Source organism: Chenopodium album, chromosome 1 (genome assembly GCF_948465745.1).
Source record: "Chenopodium album chromosome 1, dcCheAlbu1.1, whole genome shotgun sequence".
NCBI classification, from domain to species: domain Eukaryota; kingdom Viridiplantae; phylum Streptophyta; class Magnoliopsida; order Caryophyllales; family Amaranthaceae; genus Chenopodium; species Chenopodium album.
Genome location: NC_137834.1, coordinates 90,440,863 through 90,454,048, shown reverse-complemented (window position 1 = coordinate 90,454,048; position 13,186 = coordinate 90,440,863). Strand labels below are relative to the sequence as shown.

At 36.6% G+C, this 13,186-nt stretch overlaps 3 protein-coding genes across 6 annotated transcripts; all 3 read right to left on the bottom strand.

The window, feature by feature from the left end:
• Nucleotides 1-1,069: 1,069 nt before the first annotated feature.
• On the bottom strand, nucleotides 1,070-2,676 carry LOC145562928 (isocitrate dehydrogenase [NADP], chloroplastic/mitochondrial-like). Of its 4 annotated transcripts, none has more exons than XR_014094474.1 (4): nucleotides 1,853-2,676; nucleotides 1,677-1,757; nucleotides 1,453-1,539; nucleotides 1,070-1,337 (listed from the first exon to the last, which is right to left on the bottom strand). XR_014094474.1 is itself a non-coding variant. In XM_081623351.1 (4 exons), exons 1-4 carry the CDS (start codon nucleotides 1,983-1,985, stop codon nucleotides 1,326-1,328), a joined length of 306 nt encoding a protein of 101 aa, XP_081479477.1. In that variant the 5' UTR covers nucleotides 1,986-2,676; the 3' UTR covers nucleotides 1,070-1,325. The 4 variants fall into 4 exon arrangements, 3 of the variants coding, with proteins under 3 accessions (XP_081479477.1, XP_081479482.1, XP_081479472.1); XM_081623351.1 differs by having other exon boundaries at nucleotides 1,684-1,757; XM_081623356.1 differs by having other exon boundaries at nucleotides 1,070-1,539.
• Nucleotides 2,677-5,521: 2,845 nt separating this feature from the next.
• LOC145626512 (protein NEN4-like) lies at nucleotides 5,522-7,388 on the bottom strand. The gene is made up of 5 exons (XM_081678956.1): nucleotides 6,810-7,388; nucleotides 6,628-6,674; nucleotides 6,312-6,375; nucleotides 5,992-6,198; nucleotides 5,522-5,904 (listed from the first exon to the last, which is right to left on the bottom strand). Exons 1-5 carry the CDS (start codon nucleotides 7,269-7,271, stop codon nucleotides 5,812-5,814), a joined length of 873 nt encoding a protein of 290 aa, XP_081535082.1. The 5' UTR covers nucleotides 7,272-7,388; the 3' UTR covers nucleotides 5,522-5,811.
• Nucleotides 7,389-8,701: 1,313 nt separating this feature from the next.
• LOC145626504 (uncharacterized) lies at nucleotides 8,702-12,965 on the bottom strand. The gene is made up of 2 exons (XM_081678943.1): nucleotides 11,833-12,965; nucleotides 8,702-9,283 (listed from the first exon to the last, which is right to left on the bottom strand). The coding sequence occupies exon 1, from the start codon at nucleotides 12,896-12,898 to the stop codon at nucleotides 11,834-11,836; it is 1,065 nt and encodes a 354-aa protein (XP_081535069.1). The 5' UTR covers nucleotides 12,899-12,965; the 3' UTR covers nucleotides 8,702-9,283; nucleotide 11,833.
• Between the last annotated feature and the right edge of the window lie 221 nt (nucleotides 12,966-13,186).

Genomic DNA, 13,186 nt, shown 5'->3' with positions numbered 1-13,186 from the left:
GTAATAAAATAATTAATCAATAGCTACTTCAATGATTTACTTTATAATGAATAGCTACAATTGCCAATTTTGTATATCATGGTTAAGAGGAATTATACCGTGGTGGCCACACAATAAACTACTACTCCACATAGCAATCATAAAAGATGGCACACAATAATAATTTCCCCTACTCCGTATCCCATTCCCTACACGGCTACACAACACATTGACTACTAACTTAAAATTGTTGAAATCAAATGAAATGATTCTTGAAGGAATAACAAATTAACATAACAACATAAAAGTGGGCTCCAAACTAAGAAAAACTTCATGTGATTATCAACCATAAATGACAATAATTAATTATGCAATGCAATAGTACGACGTTCAAAAAAAAAAAAAGTACTACGGATATTGACTAATTAAACTATTTGACTAAATAAATAAAATTCAAACCCCAAAAAACAATGAATTGGGATATGAGGAAGTTAAGGTGTAAGTGTAAACAGTTGACCGTTTTGTTTGACAGCCGAAATTTTAATAGTGGCAAAAAACAAGTATTGGTGGTCAACATTAAGTCTTTAGCACATTACACATGTTATGCAACATTATTGGCCTTGTATCTTGCTGTATCCATCCAAGTCGTGTATCGTATGTACGCGGTTCTTTTCATTAGTTTGTTATGATTATTTGTCATGTGATGCAAGCATCTTCGATTTATTATGTCACCTTTGTATTACAGGGGTTACTCGGCAGTATTATATAAATAACTCGATCAGTATTACTTCTTCAGTAGTATAAGGGCGGGTTACTTGGTCAGTGTTACAAGGGTGATTCAGTTAGTGTTATATGAATTACTTTGTTCATTTACAATCGGTCACATAGTGTGGCCAATCGTACATAAGATAGATTGTATCACTTATTTAATAACAAGAGAATTGTATCAAGTTATAATAAAGAAGAATCAAGTAGCAGAAAATCTCCTCCTCCAGCTTCAATTGGGTATATAAGAGCTGTACCATATCCAACAAGAGCGAGTTTAAGAAAGGTTTTTACCATTCTTTTGTTACACTGTTTCTAAAAACTCTGTTATTTTGCAAATTGAACTAATATATTATTTTGATAAAATACAGATGACTGAAAGAGTGAAGAGTCTGTGGTGCAAAGCTCCGAGCAGCCAATCTATCAACAACTTGATCAAGCATTCTCAATCAATTCTTCGATAGTTTAGCAACGCTTTGCTAAGAAAGATTGATCCTTGTATGTTCGTGGATTTTTATTACACGAAGCTATTCTTCAAATTTGAGGCTACTTTTGAAATTTCAAGGGATTCAGATCAAATTTTAAGATGAAGGCTGCACAATTTGGTGAAATGGATGTATGATTGATCACCTGATTTTAGAGGCAGCTGCAATTGTAGAACTGCATTGTTTCTGTGTGCAACATAAAGCCTAGAGCAATAAGACATACCGAATCAATGTTATACATTGCCAATGCGACTCCAGGCCCTTTAAAGTCGTGTACATCACCATCCTTTCCAGTTTCCATCCTCTGGGACTGCATGATATTAAAATCCACTTATCAAGGATTATATTATATTCTGTAGACAGTGATTTACCTGTGCTGCATTCCTATTGAGAATTGACTATAAAATGCAGACACAATTAAAGAGACGACAGTGTCTAAATTCATACCGAATACCAATTTAAGATTTCCAGGACCTGGGATGAGTGTATCAGTGGCCGGTGGCCCGATATTGATCACCAAAAGCGTGTCTGCCAATACAAAAGAAGCCAAAGGACATGAGTGAAAGTGTTATGATTTAAAAGAGCATGACGGTAAGAACGATTTGAAAGGCAAATAAACATACCAGAAACAATCGTAGGAATGTTCTTACACAAGATTGGCTCACGGAAAACAGTCCCTACGGTTAATAATGCCTTCTTCAAAAACCAATCATATGCCAAACAAGAGCGGTTAAATAAGGAAACCACATAATACATAAGCTGAGTTTGCCTACTGCCTTGCCAAGCACCAACTCACTAACAAATCAGTATCAGATTTGCCAGTTTTCAGAGAGGTAGCCAAAACAGAAAACTTTGATTGGAAAAACAGTCAAGGAAACTGGAAACTAGTTTTAAGATAAGTCCATTAGCATTCAATGGACTAAATCTATCTTTTTTACCATAACAAGAATAATAATTTTAGAATTACTGGAAATTTTAGCAGCAAAAAATTGAAAAGATTAAGCTTAAAATTAACAAATTTTTTACAAGAATTAATAAAAAATTCAGCAATTCAACACATTCATAGAAATTCAGCAATTCAATTCAAGACATTATCACAATCATATAGCAATTAATTCTGAAACAAATCAAAGTAACAAATAACCAACACTACCAAAGTACCAATACTACAATGAAACACAACGATGAACAACCAAATTGCATCAACAAAAGTTAAATTCAATTAAACATAATCATGAATACCCAATATTAAACCCACCTTTAAAATTCATTAAAAGTATACACTAAAGCAAAAATAAACCCTAACTTCAGATTAATTCATTAATTATACTATCAATTAAAACATAAATTCAACAAAAACTTCCAAAATTCAATCAATCACAATGAAGCAGCCGCCGTTTACTCCGCTAGTACCACCGCTCCCCGGGCAACCATTTCGTACAATAATCCCATTTTCTGGATAAAAAAAATGGTTGAAATTTTAAAATTGAGAAGATTAAATTGATTGAAGACATTATTGTTTGATTTGGTAACAGGGGTAAATTAGAAAGAGAAGAAATTGATGGAATTTGCAAGAGGAGAATAGGAGTGAGAGTGGGAAAATTGATTTAGGGGTGTTTGGTCGGCTGGTTGATTGTTCCCTTCTTTCTTCACGCGTTTTACCTCTTCTTTTTTTTTTTTTTTTTTTTTTTTTTTTTTTTTTTTTTTTTTTTTTTTTTAATTTTTGTTTTTGGCACACGTGTAGGCCGCCAATGCCCGGTCCACATAAATAGCGAGTAAGTAAAAAATGAAAATAAACAATAAAAAGAAAGGAATCAAAATATGGTCATACATGAGTCGCAATCGGAGACACTGGAATCTTCCTTCAACGCGTTCACACTTCTTCACACGCTTCCCTTTCATTTTTGTTGCATATAAATTCCCCTCATTTTCTCTATCCTTCAATTCAACTCTATCTTTCTCCGCTCACATTGCTTTGTGCTCTTTTTTTCCATCTTTCTCCATTTCTTTTAAATAAATTCAACTCTTCTTTACTTTAATTTATATAATCAATCTCATCAATTTTATATCTCATGGAAATTTCTTCATTCCCTTTTGACGATTTATCTCAGTTTTACCCAACACCTTATCCTCAAATTGCAGCTAATTCTCCCGTTGATTCTTCTCCGTTGAAAAAACAGAGATCCGAAAGCGAGAGTGTCGATTTTTTCTTAAAGAATACGGATACGGGTACGATTAAGGATATCCTCGCCTCCGTTCTTATGTTCGGGGACGAGGATGATCAAAACCATTCCCATTCCCAACCCGGGTTCGGAATAGGAATGATTTCCGAAAATTACCATTTTGCCCTTACTAATGAAAATCAAATTCAAAACCAAAATCAAATTCAGTCGACTGAAGCAGCAGTAACAGGAGTAGTTACTACTGCTGCTGAGCCGAAGCGAGGATTGAAACGCTCTCGCAATGCGGGTCAATCCTCGGCACCAGCACCAGCATCGGCGGTGAACCGAAGAATGTGGGTGAAGGATCGATCGAAGGACTGGTGGGATAAATGCAGTCACCCGGATTACCCAGATGAGGAATTCAAGAAGTCTTTTCGAATGAGTAAGGCTACGTTCAACATGTTATGTGAAGAACTCGACCCTCTTATTAACAAAAAAGATACAATGCTACGAGCCGCGATCCCGGTTCGTCACCGGGTCGCGGTCTGTATCTGGAGACTAGCAACAGGCGAACCGCTTCGAGAAGTATCGAAGCGGTTCGGCCTGGGAATATCCACATGCCACAAACTCGTACTCGAAGTTTGTACCGCCATTAGAAATACGCTAATGGCGCGTTTTCTCCAATGGCCTGACGACACTAAATTGGACGCCATCAAGGAGGAGTTCAAGTCGAAAACCGGAATCCCGAATGTGGGTGGTGCTATCTACACCACCCACATTCCGGTCATAGCACCAAAGGCCAACGTTGGTGTGTACTTTAACAAGCGTCACACCGAACGTAACCAAAAGACGAGTTACACCGTAACACTACAAGGAATGGTGGATCCTAGCGGGATATTCACCGATGTCTGTATCGGGTGGCCGGGGTCATTCTCCGATGAACACGTGTTAGAGAAATCGGCCTTGTTCAAGCGGGCGAGCCGCGGCTTGATGAAGGATATGTGGATGGTGGGGAACTCAAGCTATCCGTTAATGGATTGGGTGTTGGTACCATATAGTCACCAAAACTTAACTTGGGCACAACATGCTTTTAACGAGAAAGTTGGGGAAATTCAAAAAGTGGCAAAAGACTCATTTTATAGACTAAAGAAGAGGTGGGGTTGTTTGCAAAAAAGGACTGAAGTTAAGTTACAAGAGTTGCCTATTGTACTAGGTGCTTGTTGTGTTCTTCATAATATTTGTGAGATGAGGAAGGATGAGATTGTGGATGATCCCGAGAACTCGTTCGAGCTTTTCGACGACGAGGTGTTGCCGGAGAATGTTGCAAAGTCGTCTACGGCGGTCCAAGCTAGAGATCAAATTGCTCATCATTTGTTGCACCATGGCCTTGGTGGCAACACTTTTCTATAGCTTTAGCTAAAGTTTTTTCTTATATTTATGTCATTTATACAGTTATGTCAGAGAAATCAAAGGAATAGAAAATAGGAATGTAGGTGGGACAATAGAAGTGATGTAATTGGGATTTGGGTGTATACCATGTATTAAATTGATTATGTTACATTATTTTATAAAAATTTACCATATTCAATTCACACGTATACTATGTTGTTTTATTGTTAATTTGCTAATTCATGTGTCTCATTAATTAAATCATGTGTCTCATTAATTTAATTATGTGTCTTAATTGCCAAAAAAAAAAGTGTCTTAATTACTTAAGCACCAAAACTTACCTTCAAAGTATACTACTGTTTACGTGGGCTAAGCTTGCTGGGCTTTTGGATTTGCATATTACTTGAACACAAATTTGTAAGTGAATTGCATCAATTGATCTTATAAAGTTGTTACCATTGCTATAAGTAGTATTTAAAAATTATTTATCTAGTCTAAAGTGACAAGATTAAATGAAATACACACTGTTTGTGTAAATTGTGTAAGTAGATCTCAAAAGTCTTACATAGGCTGTAGTTCATGCTGTTCAATTGGGCCATATTGTGGGCCTAAGGTCTTATCAACATATGGGTTTCTATTCTTTTAATCATACAGCCTTGAAAAGCCTACACACATTATGCATTTTATTGTGATCTTTATAATTTAAGAGAATTTATGTATCAATACGAGAGTATATTTATATATACAATTGAATTGAAAGAATCATTATTTACAAAATAAATAAAAAAAAAAGTTCTAGAACAATTGCTATGATTCTGTTGGAAATTTCATTATGCACTTCAATTGCAGCTGCCTCTAAAATCAGGTGATCAATCATACATCCATTTCACCAAATTGTGCAGCCTTCATCTTAAAATTTGATCTGAATCCCTTGAAATTTCAAAAGTAGCCTCAAATTTGAAGAATAGCTTCGTGTAATAAAAATCCACGAACATACAAGGATCAATCTTTCTTAGCAAAGCGTTGCTAAACTATCGAAGAATTGATTGAGAATGCTTGATCAAGTTGTTGATAGATTGGCTGCTCGGAGCTTTGCACCACAGACTCTTCACTCTTTCAGTCATCTGTATTTTATCAAAATAATATATTAGTTCAATTTGCAAAATAACAGAGTTTTTAGAAACACAGTGTAACAAAAGAATGGTAAAAACCTTTCTTAAACTCGCTCTCGTTGGATATGGTACAGCTCTTATATACCCAACTGAAGCTGGAGGAGGAGATTTTCTGCTACTTGATTCTTCTTTATTATAACTTGATACAATTCTCTTGTTATCGACGTTGTTTTTACTTCGTGTTATAATTGTGGAAGAGCCATTTTGCAGCTTGTTATTACTCAACATATTTGGTAGGCTTGACTCCTGCAAAATGTAGTATCATTTCAACAATAAGATCTCTGATCGAATTACTCAGAAATCATCTAGCAATTCTGCATTGTATTAGATGAAATTAATACGGATTTTTTTTAGCTTACCAAGAAGAGGACTGTTGCACAATTCTTAAGGACCTCTAAGTTCATACGAACATCATCAAGGCTCCTACATGCATGAAACAGTAACATAGAAGATAGAATAAATTAGCCTTTGTTGTTTGTAGTTTATAAAAGTTGCATATATAAAAAACTTTGTTGCATGAAAATGGAACAATCTTCAGGAAACGTGGAACACAAACTATAACAAGATATCAGTAAAATTTTCTTAACATAAACAGAACATGAAACATGATCTTCATGAGAGTTTCCGTGCATCATAGATTGAAACAAACAGGTTTTACATACACATACGACATACCTGTGCTTTTGCTGACCAAGTCCAAAGTAATTGGCCAATGATGCCATCTGAAACGATTAAAATGAAGAGACCCATCAACAAGCTAGTTTATCATAATGCGCGATTATTATTAGAAGTATTGGAATCATATTAATGTATGTAATGCTCTTAAAGATCGACATGATTGTTGAATATAAAAGTACCTTCATATCACCAGCTCTTCTTCCAAATTTATCAGAAAGAACACCCAAAGAATCAATCATGCCAATTGGTTGAGGAGCAGGACGACCAATCTCAGCAAAAGCTTCCTTAATCCGAAGGCAATCAAATCTTTGAATATTATGACCAGCCCATATTCTTCCATCTAAGACTTCAAATATTTTGTCAGCAACTTCCTCAAAGGTTGGTGCTTTTATCACTGCCTCTCTTGTGATGCCATCACTTCGTGTAGACTTTAGCGCGACAACTGAGAGATCTCCCGGCTTAATGAGGGTGCAGTAGCTCTCAATTTCCACAAGCTTTGAAGGGCATATTACCATTGCACCAAATTCTAATATCCAGAATCTTCTTTCATGGCCTGGTCCTGCTCTATTTGGGACTGATGTTTCTATATCGAAGAAAACTATCTCTGGTACGCGCTCTTCATCTCTATATGAAGCTGCCATGATCTCTGAATTTTCAAATGCTCTGATGTTTGCTCTTTTAATATGTATGAACAAGTTGGTTCTGGTTTTTTTGGTACTAGTTTTGGTTTGGGTGCGGTTTTAAAGCTTATTCTTTCAAAGGATGTATATATAGAATGATGGTATAAAATGATTGATAATCCATTATATGTTCTGTATATTTATAGGCATAAGAAGAGAATATTTCTTCCTAGGCAAGGCTAACTGTCAAAGGAGTATAAGTCAAGTCATCTTGAGATAAGGGGAATTGAAGAAAGCAGTTTATTAGAAAACGTCTGTTTGTCCAACAAGTTAGGCAACTAATACCGGACAATAAACCTATGATGATGTCCTTGATGAATTACATTAGAGGTAGCTTTTGTTAAAGAAAGGAGAGGGGATAGATAAAGGCGTGATAGACTTTACACCTTTAATAGTTGCAGAACTGTTAGACAATCTACCTAACTAGTGCACCAAATATAATATTATAATGCTGTTTGGGGCCGGGATGAGTTACGAAAGATGCAGTTAGCTGTTTTAGGAAGGCTTTTTGGGTATGACAGCAGAGGAGAGAATATTTGTCCTTCTGGGTGAAGGTGAGATCTTTATGCAAGTAAAACACATGAACAAGGAAGACTTTTCCAAAGGGAAGAAAACAGAAGCAAAAGAAAGTCCAAAACATAAAAACATTTGTTATGGTATGAAAGCAAGCTACTACTTGTATGCCGGAAGATTGGAAGCCAAGTTTACATATAATCAAATGATCTGATGCACGAAAGCTGAGTATTTGGATATACCAAAAACAGGGATATTTAAGAGGAAATACTATGTGACAAAGAAGACCTTTATCTAATTTGGAAGCTTTATATCAACATTTTTAATACGTCAGGCTATTGAGAATATACCAACAGGAATTCCACTGCAATTAAGGCATCTTTATTTGCACGTTTTTGAGACGTCATTTTTAATTTTTGATTATAACGTTGTTGTATTCATCCTTTATTTTTGAAATGTGACACCACCAAATTTACTACGTAGTAATATACAACGATGATTATAACCCGAATCTTTATCTTAGAACTTTGTCATCAAATCATGTAAGGAGTACTTTACAATTAGTAGCACAAGAAGTTCAAAAAAGATGTCACTCCTTAAAACTTGAATGGAACGAAGGGCAAGGACTGTATTAGAAACTCACAAATTGAATGGAACGAAGGGCAAGGGCTGTATTAAAAACTCACAAGATTTTTCTTTGTTGAAGTTACATAATTCTTCATTTCTAATTTTATGTTTATTTATTATTTTATTTTATTTTTTTTTAAAAAATATGTAAATAAACATTATAGTGAGCGAAATTGGGTCAATGTGGAAAAGATCAAAAGATAGCCATAAAATCAGTACTGTAAAATATTACAAAATCTGAAATGATGGGGGAAGATGGTGCTCATATAGTCATATAATATGGGAAGTTGGGAACTAGGGGTAGGGGAGTACAAATTTTCAGTTGAAGAGCACAAATAAATTTAATTACATTGTAAACTATAACTCAAAAGTATATACCTGGTATACAACAAGCCCAATAGCTCTGCCTGATGTTCTCCGCGTTAGTCTATAACAAATAGTTGAACAAAACCCAAATTTCCAGAAAATAAAAAAAGAGTAAAAAGAAGAGAGTAAATTAATCCGTAAAACACCCTCACAGGTTACAGGCCTACATCAATTGAAGTATTGAACTACAGAGCTCGAATTCAGATACTTAGATGCAGCACATGAAACTACACAACCCTGTACAGCTTATTTCTTTCTTGAGCCTTTATATGCTTGTTACAGCTATACGTCCACAAAACAAGCAAAACTATAATTCCAGCATGGCACTCTTGTTACCAGGTTAAAAGAGCAATTGTTACCAGTAGACCACCAGAGGGGGGAAAATTGACATCGTGTACGAAACACATCTGAGCTCTTGGCTACAAAAGAGATCTTCATCAATTCTGTCACTCCATATCGATCAAAACCTGGCCAAGATGGAGGCACAACTATGAGACGCTGATTATAACTCACTGAAAATAAATCTAAATCCTTGCACCCCCAGAACAACCCCCCCCCCCCCCCCCCCCCCAAAAAAAAAAAAAAAAAAAACCCTTGTTTTAGAAAACTACAAAATGCAACGCTATATATGTACATATGACTCTTTCATCTGAACTAGTTATCATTGTATGTGAAACTAAAGGCCCTGAGGGGCAGTATTTTGAATCATTGGAATTTAACAAGACCACAGTGAATATAAGATACAAATATACAATTGCAAACAATCCAAGATCATGTAACGAATTCACGATGCACACACAGATAACTGGTATTCTATTTGATTGAACATACAGCAAAAAGTTCTATGATAATGGATCCACTAAACCCAGAAAAACATATATTGTCAACATAACATTCATCCCCAGAGATGAAATACAGAAGATTCTTAGTCAGTTCTTCGCCATTAAATCAAGCCATGTGAACTTAAAAAGCTTTATTAGTCACGCGTGGTTATGAAAGTTGAGCAGTTCAAACTGAGCAAGGCTGTTTTCTAATTTTCATTTTCAATACTCATGTAGTCATGTGTAAAACCAAAGGCTACTGAACCACAGGATTTCATGATAACAATTGAACCCAACATAAAACACCTTTCCCAGTCCCTCCACTCCCTTCCTGTAACAAGGAAGAATCTTCAAAGGCAGAAGCTGTGAGAGTTCACCAGATTCCAAACCAATAATTACAAGTTAATTAAGGCAGGGCAAGGCCAAGGAAGAAGGCAAGGCAACACAAGGCCAAGACAAAGTAACCAGGTCAAGGCAGGACAAGGGTAGACATCCTAAGACTTGGTGGCAAAAGATGGACCAAAGCATGAATGAGATGGTTCTGGCATCAGTTGGCCTCTTTGAGGGTGTTAGCGGAGCCTCTAGAAGCACCTCGATGCATAACTTTGCCGGGTCCAACAACGTTCACTAGAAGCCAAATTTGGAAGAAATAATACACAAAATCGCACCAACTTCAATGATTTAGAGACCCGAGTAGAAAACTCACGGGATTGTAGGGGACGCATCCCGGAGTCACAGAATGGTGCTCGGAACCATATATGGGATATTATCATATTAGTCGATCACATAAGGGGCCTATATCTAAAATGTTTGATTTTTTTTTTTTTTTTTTTTTTTTTTTTTTTTTTGGGGTGCTTAGAGGGGTTCTCAAATGATAAATCAGTGTTGCTAATTCATTTCATAGGAGGAACTGAGAAAGTTCTTATATAGGGTACTTCAGTGATATTTCCTTATATAGTCTTTTCCCCTATTCTTTAAGGTGGAAGAAAGAAACCCATAGGAGAGAGGGGAAAGAAAGATCCCAATTTACCTTAGTTCATTGTTCACTTAACTACTACCAACGCAACATTCTACTGCCTTATCTACTCTGATTCGTCCGTATAATTCAAATATGTATCAAATAACCTGATAATGAAGCAGAAATTCGCCAAATTACTTTCCCTAATAACCCATTAATCACCAATGCTATCAGTTCATCTTTGACTACATCCACTTTGGGTTAACTTCAACAAATGGTTTTCTCAGTTGACCCATATACCAATGCTACCAGTTCTCTTTGACTTCACCCACTTCGGGGTTAACAAAAGCCACACTATAAAGTCTTCTCAGGGTGCAGGACACACCAGGAAGGACAAGCATAGCCAAACATTTAAAAAAGAGAAACTAATCTGGGTGTTAATGCGTGCATAACTCAGAGGCATACACCCATGGTGGCAGTAAACCTACTACCTTGTATTTGTCAATTTGTGTGCCACCACGCAGTCTCCTAATCCATGTAAGAAAAAAAAAGGCCAAACAACCAAAGTGCTACATCTACAAGTATATAGAGCTTGTCCGAAAATTGTGAATCAGCAAGCCAGTCCGACCTATTCGGCAGTTGACATTGCCACCCCCCAAACATAATACCACGACTCTGAGCACATAACTACAAAAGTTTCATACTTTCATCCCACCATGTCAAAGTCGCTTTTGTCTTGCCTCAAAGATCCCAATTTACACACTATGACTACAAACTTTCGCTCTAAAGTTAACGGCACTAGGCATTAACATTATAACACAAGGAGATTACCGGTAAATACTTGGTCCTGATCATCCCTCTAATTATGTTTGTCATAGAAAAATTTACTGCATAAGAAGTTTCATAGTCACAGAACAATAACTTCAAGCAGTAAACAAATGAACTACACACAGCACGGTTTCAAGAGCCAATGTGATATCATCATCTTAAACACACAACTTATAGAGTAACACAGCATCAGCAGCTAAAATTTAAAAGAAACCCAGCTTATTTCACCTGCATTGACCTCATACAACAACATTGAAATCATAGATATCATCTTGAACTCAAAACTACAACCACAACAACACTCATAATCCACATCAAAAATCCAGATCAGACATCACAATTCAGAGCAACCCAATATCAAATGTAGCTTAATTCAACTAAATTAGAAGCAATGAGAATGATTCATTACCTCAAATCCGGGTACAAGAAGGATCAAAATCATCAGGAGCGAGCCGAGCAATCCAATTACTAAGAGTCTTCTTAATATCAGTGTGATTAACATAAGCCAATTCATACATAGAACAAAGATTAACAATCAAAGTTTCATTAAGCGCCACAGTAGGAACTCTCTCAAGCGAATTCTCCAAAACCTTAATCGAATCCGATAAATCCCTCAAATACATCAAACACAAAGCCTTATTATTGATCGCAACAACATCGGAACCATCTCTTTCAATACATTCATCATACTCCCTCACTGCTGAAACATAATCTTTCCCAACCATATAAATCAACGCCTTATTTCTCCCCACCAAATTCTGAACTTCAACACTCAAATTCTCTTCTTTCTCCTTCATCAAACCCTCAACCTTCTGAAACGACAATTTCGCACCTTCCAGATCCCCAAATTGCAACTGCACATACCCTAATTTCGAAATCAACGACAAATTACCCATATCTTTCTTCAACATCTCTTTAACCAAAGAAAAACAAACCCCAAATTCCTTTTGATTCGAATGTTGACTAATAATCGTCGACAAAACGAAACTCTCTCTCCTCCTCCAAACCTCCCCATTACAACCCTCATCAATGCGAGCTCGAACAAATTGCAGAAGAAGATACAACCGGTCCAGAGAATCGGGCCGACGGCCCAGAAAAGAAGGGAGAAGAGCTTGAAGCCATCGAAGAGAAAAGGGAATCATCGACCCGGTTCGATTCGGGTAAACATTCGGGTATGATTCGTAACGGTAAGAAGAATTGTCGAGATTTTCTAGGGAAGATTCAATGTCGTCCAATGCGTCGGAGTAGCGACGGAGTTTGGAAAGTGCGACGGCGTTGAAGGCGAGGTAGACGAGGTGTTCGTGAGGGTATCGGAGTTGAGAGAATGATCTTGCTGCTGATACTTTTTCCAGGATTGTTTTCCATGATCCTCGAAGTGCGAGTTCGTGGAGTGAGTTGATTTCGTCGGTGATTAGATTATCGGAGGTTTTAGCGTCGGCGGTAATGGTGGTGATTTGTGAGTCGGAGGTTTCCATCGTGACTTTGTGAGGAGGTTTTTGATGGTGGGATCTGAGTTGAATAACAGGGGGTGTTGGTTTTTCTTTTTTTTTTTTTTTTTTTTTTTTGGTAATAGTGAAATGGGCTGTTGTGTCGGCCCAATTATATTATTTGAACTTACTAATTGAACTCAACTTTGAGAGATAGGACAACAATCTGGTTTTTAAGGTTTCGGATATTTCGGATCGGATATCCGAAAAAAAAATTCGGATTTTCGGATCGGATACGAATCGAATTTTGTCCGAAAATTTTAACTACCCGATCTG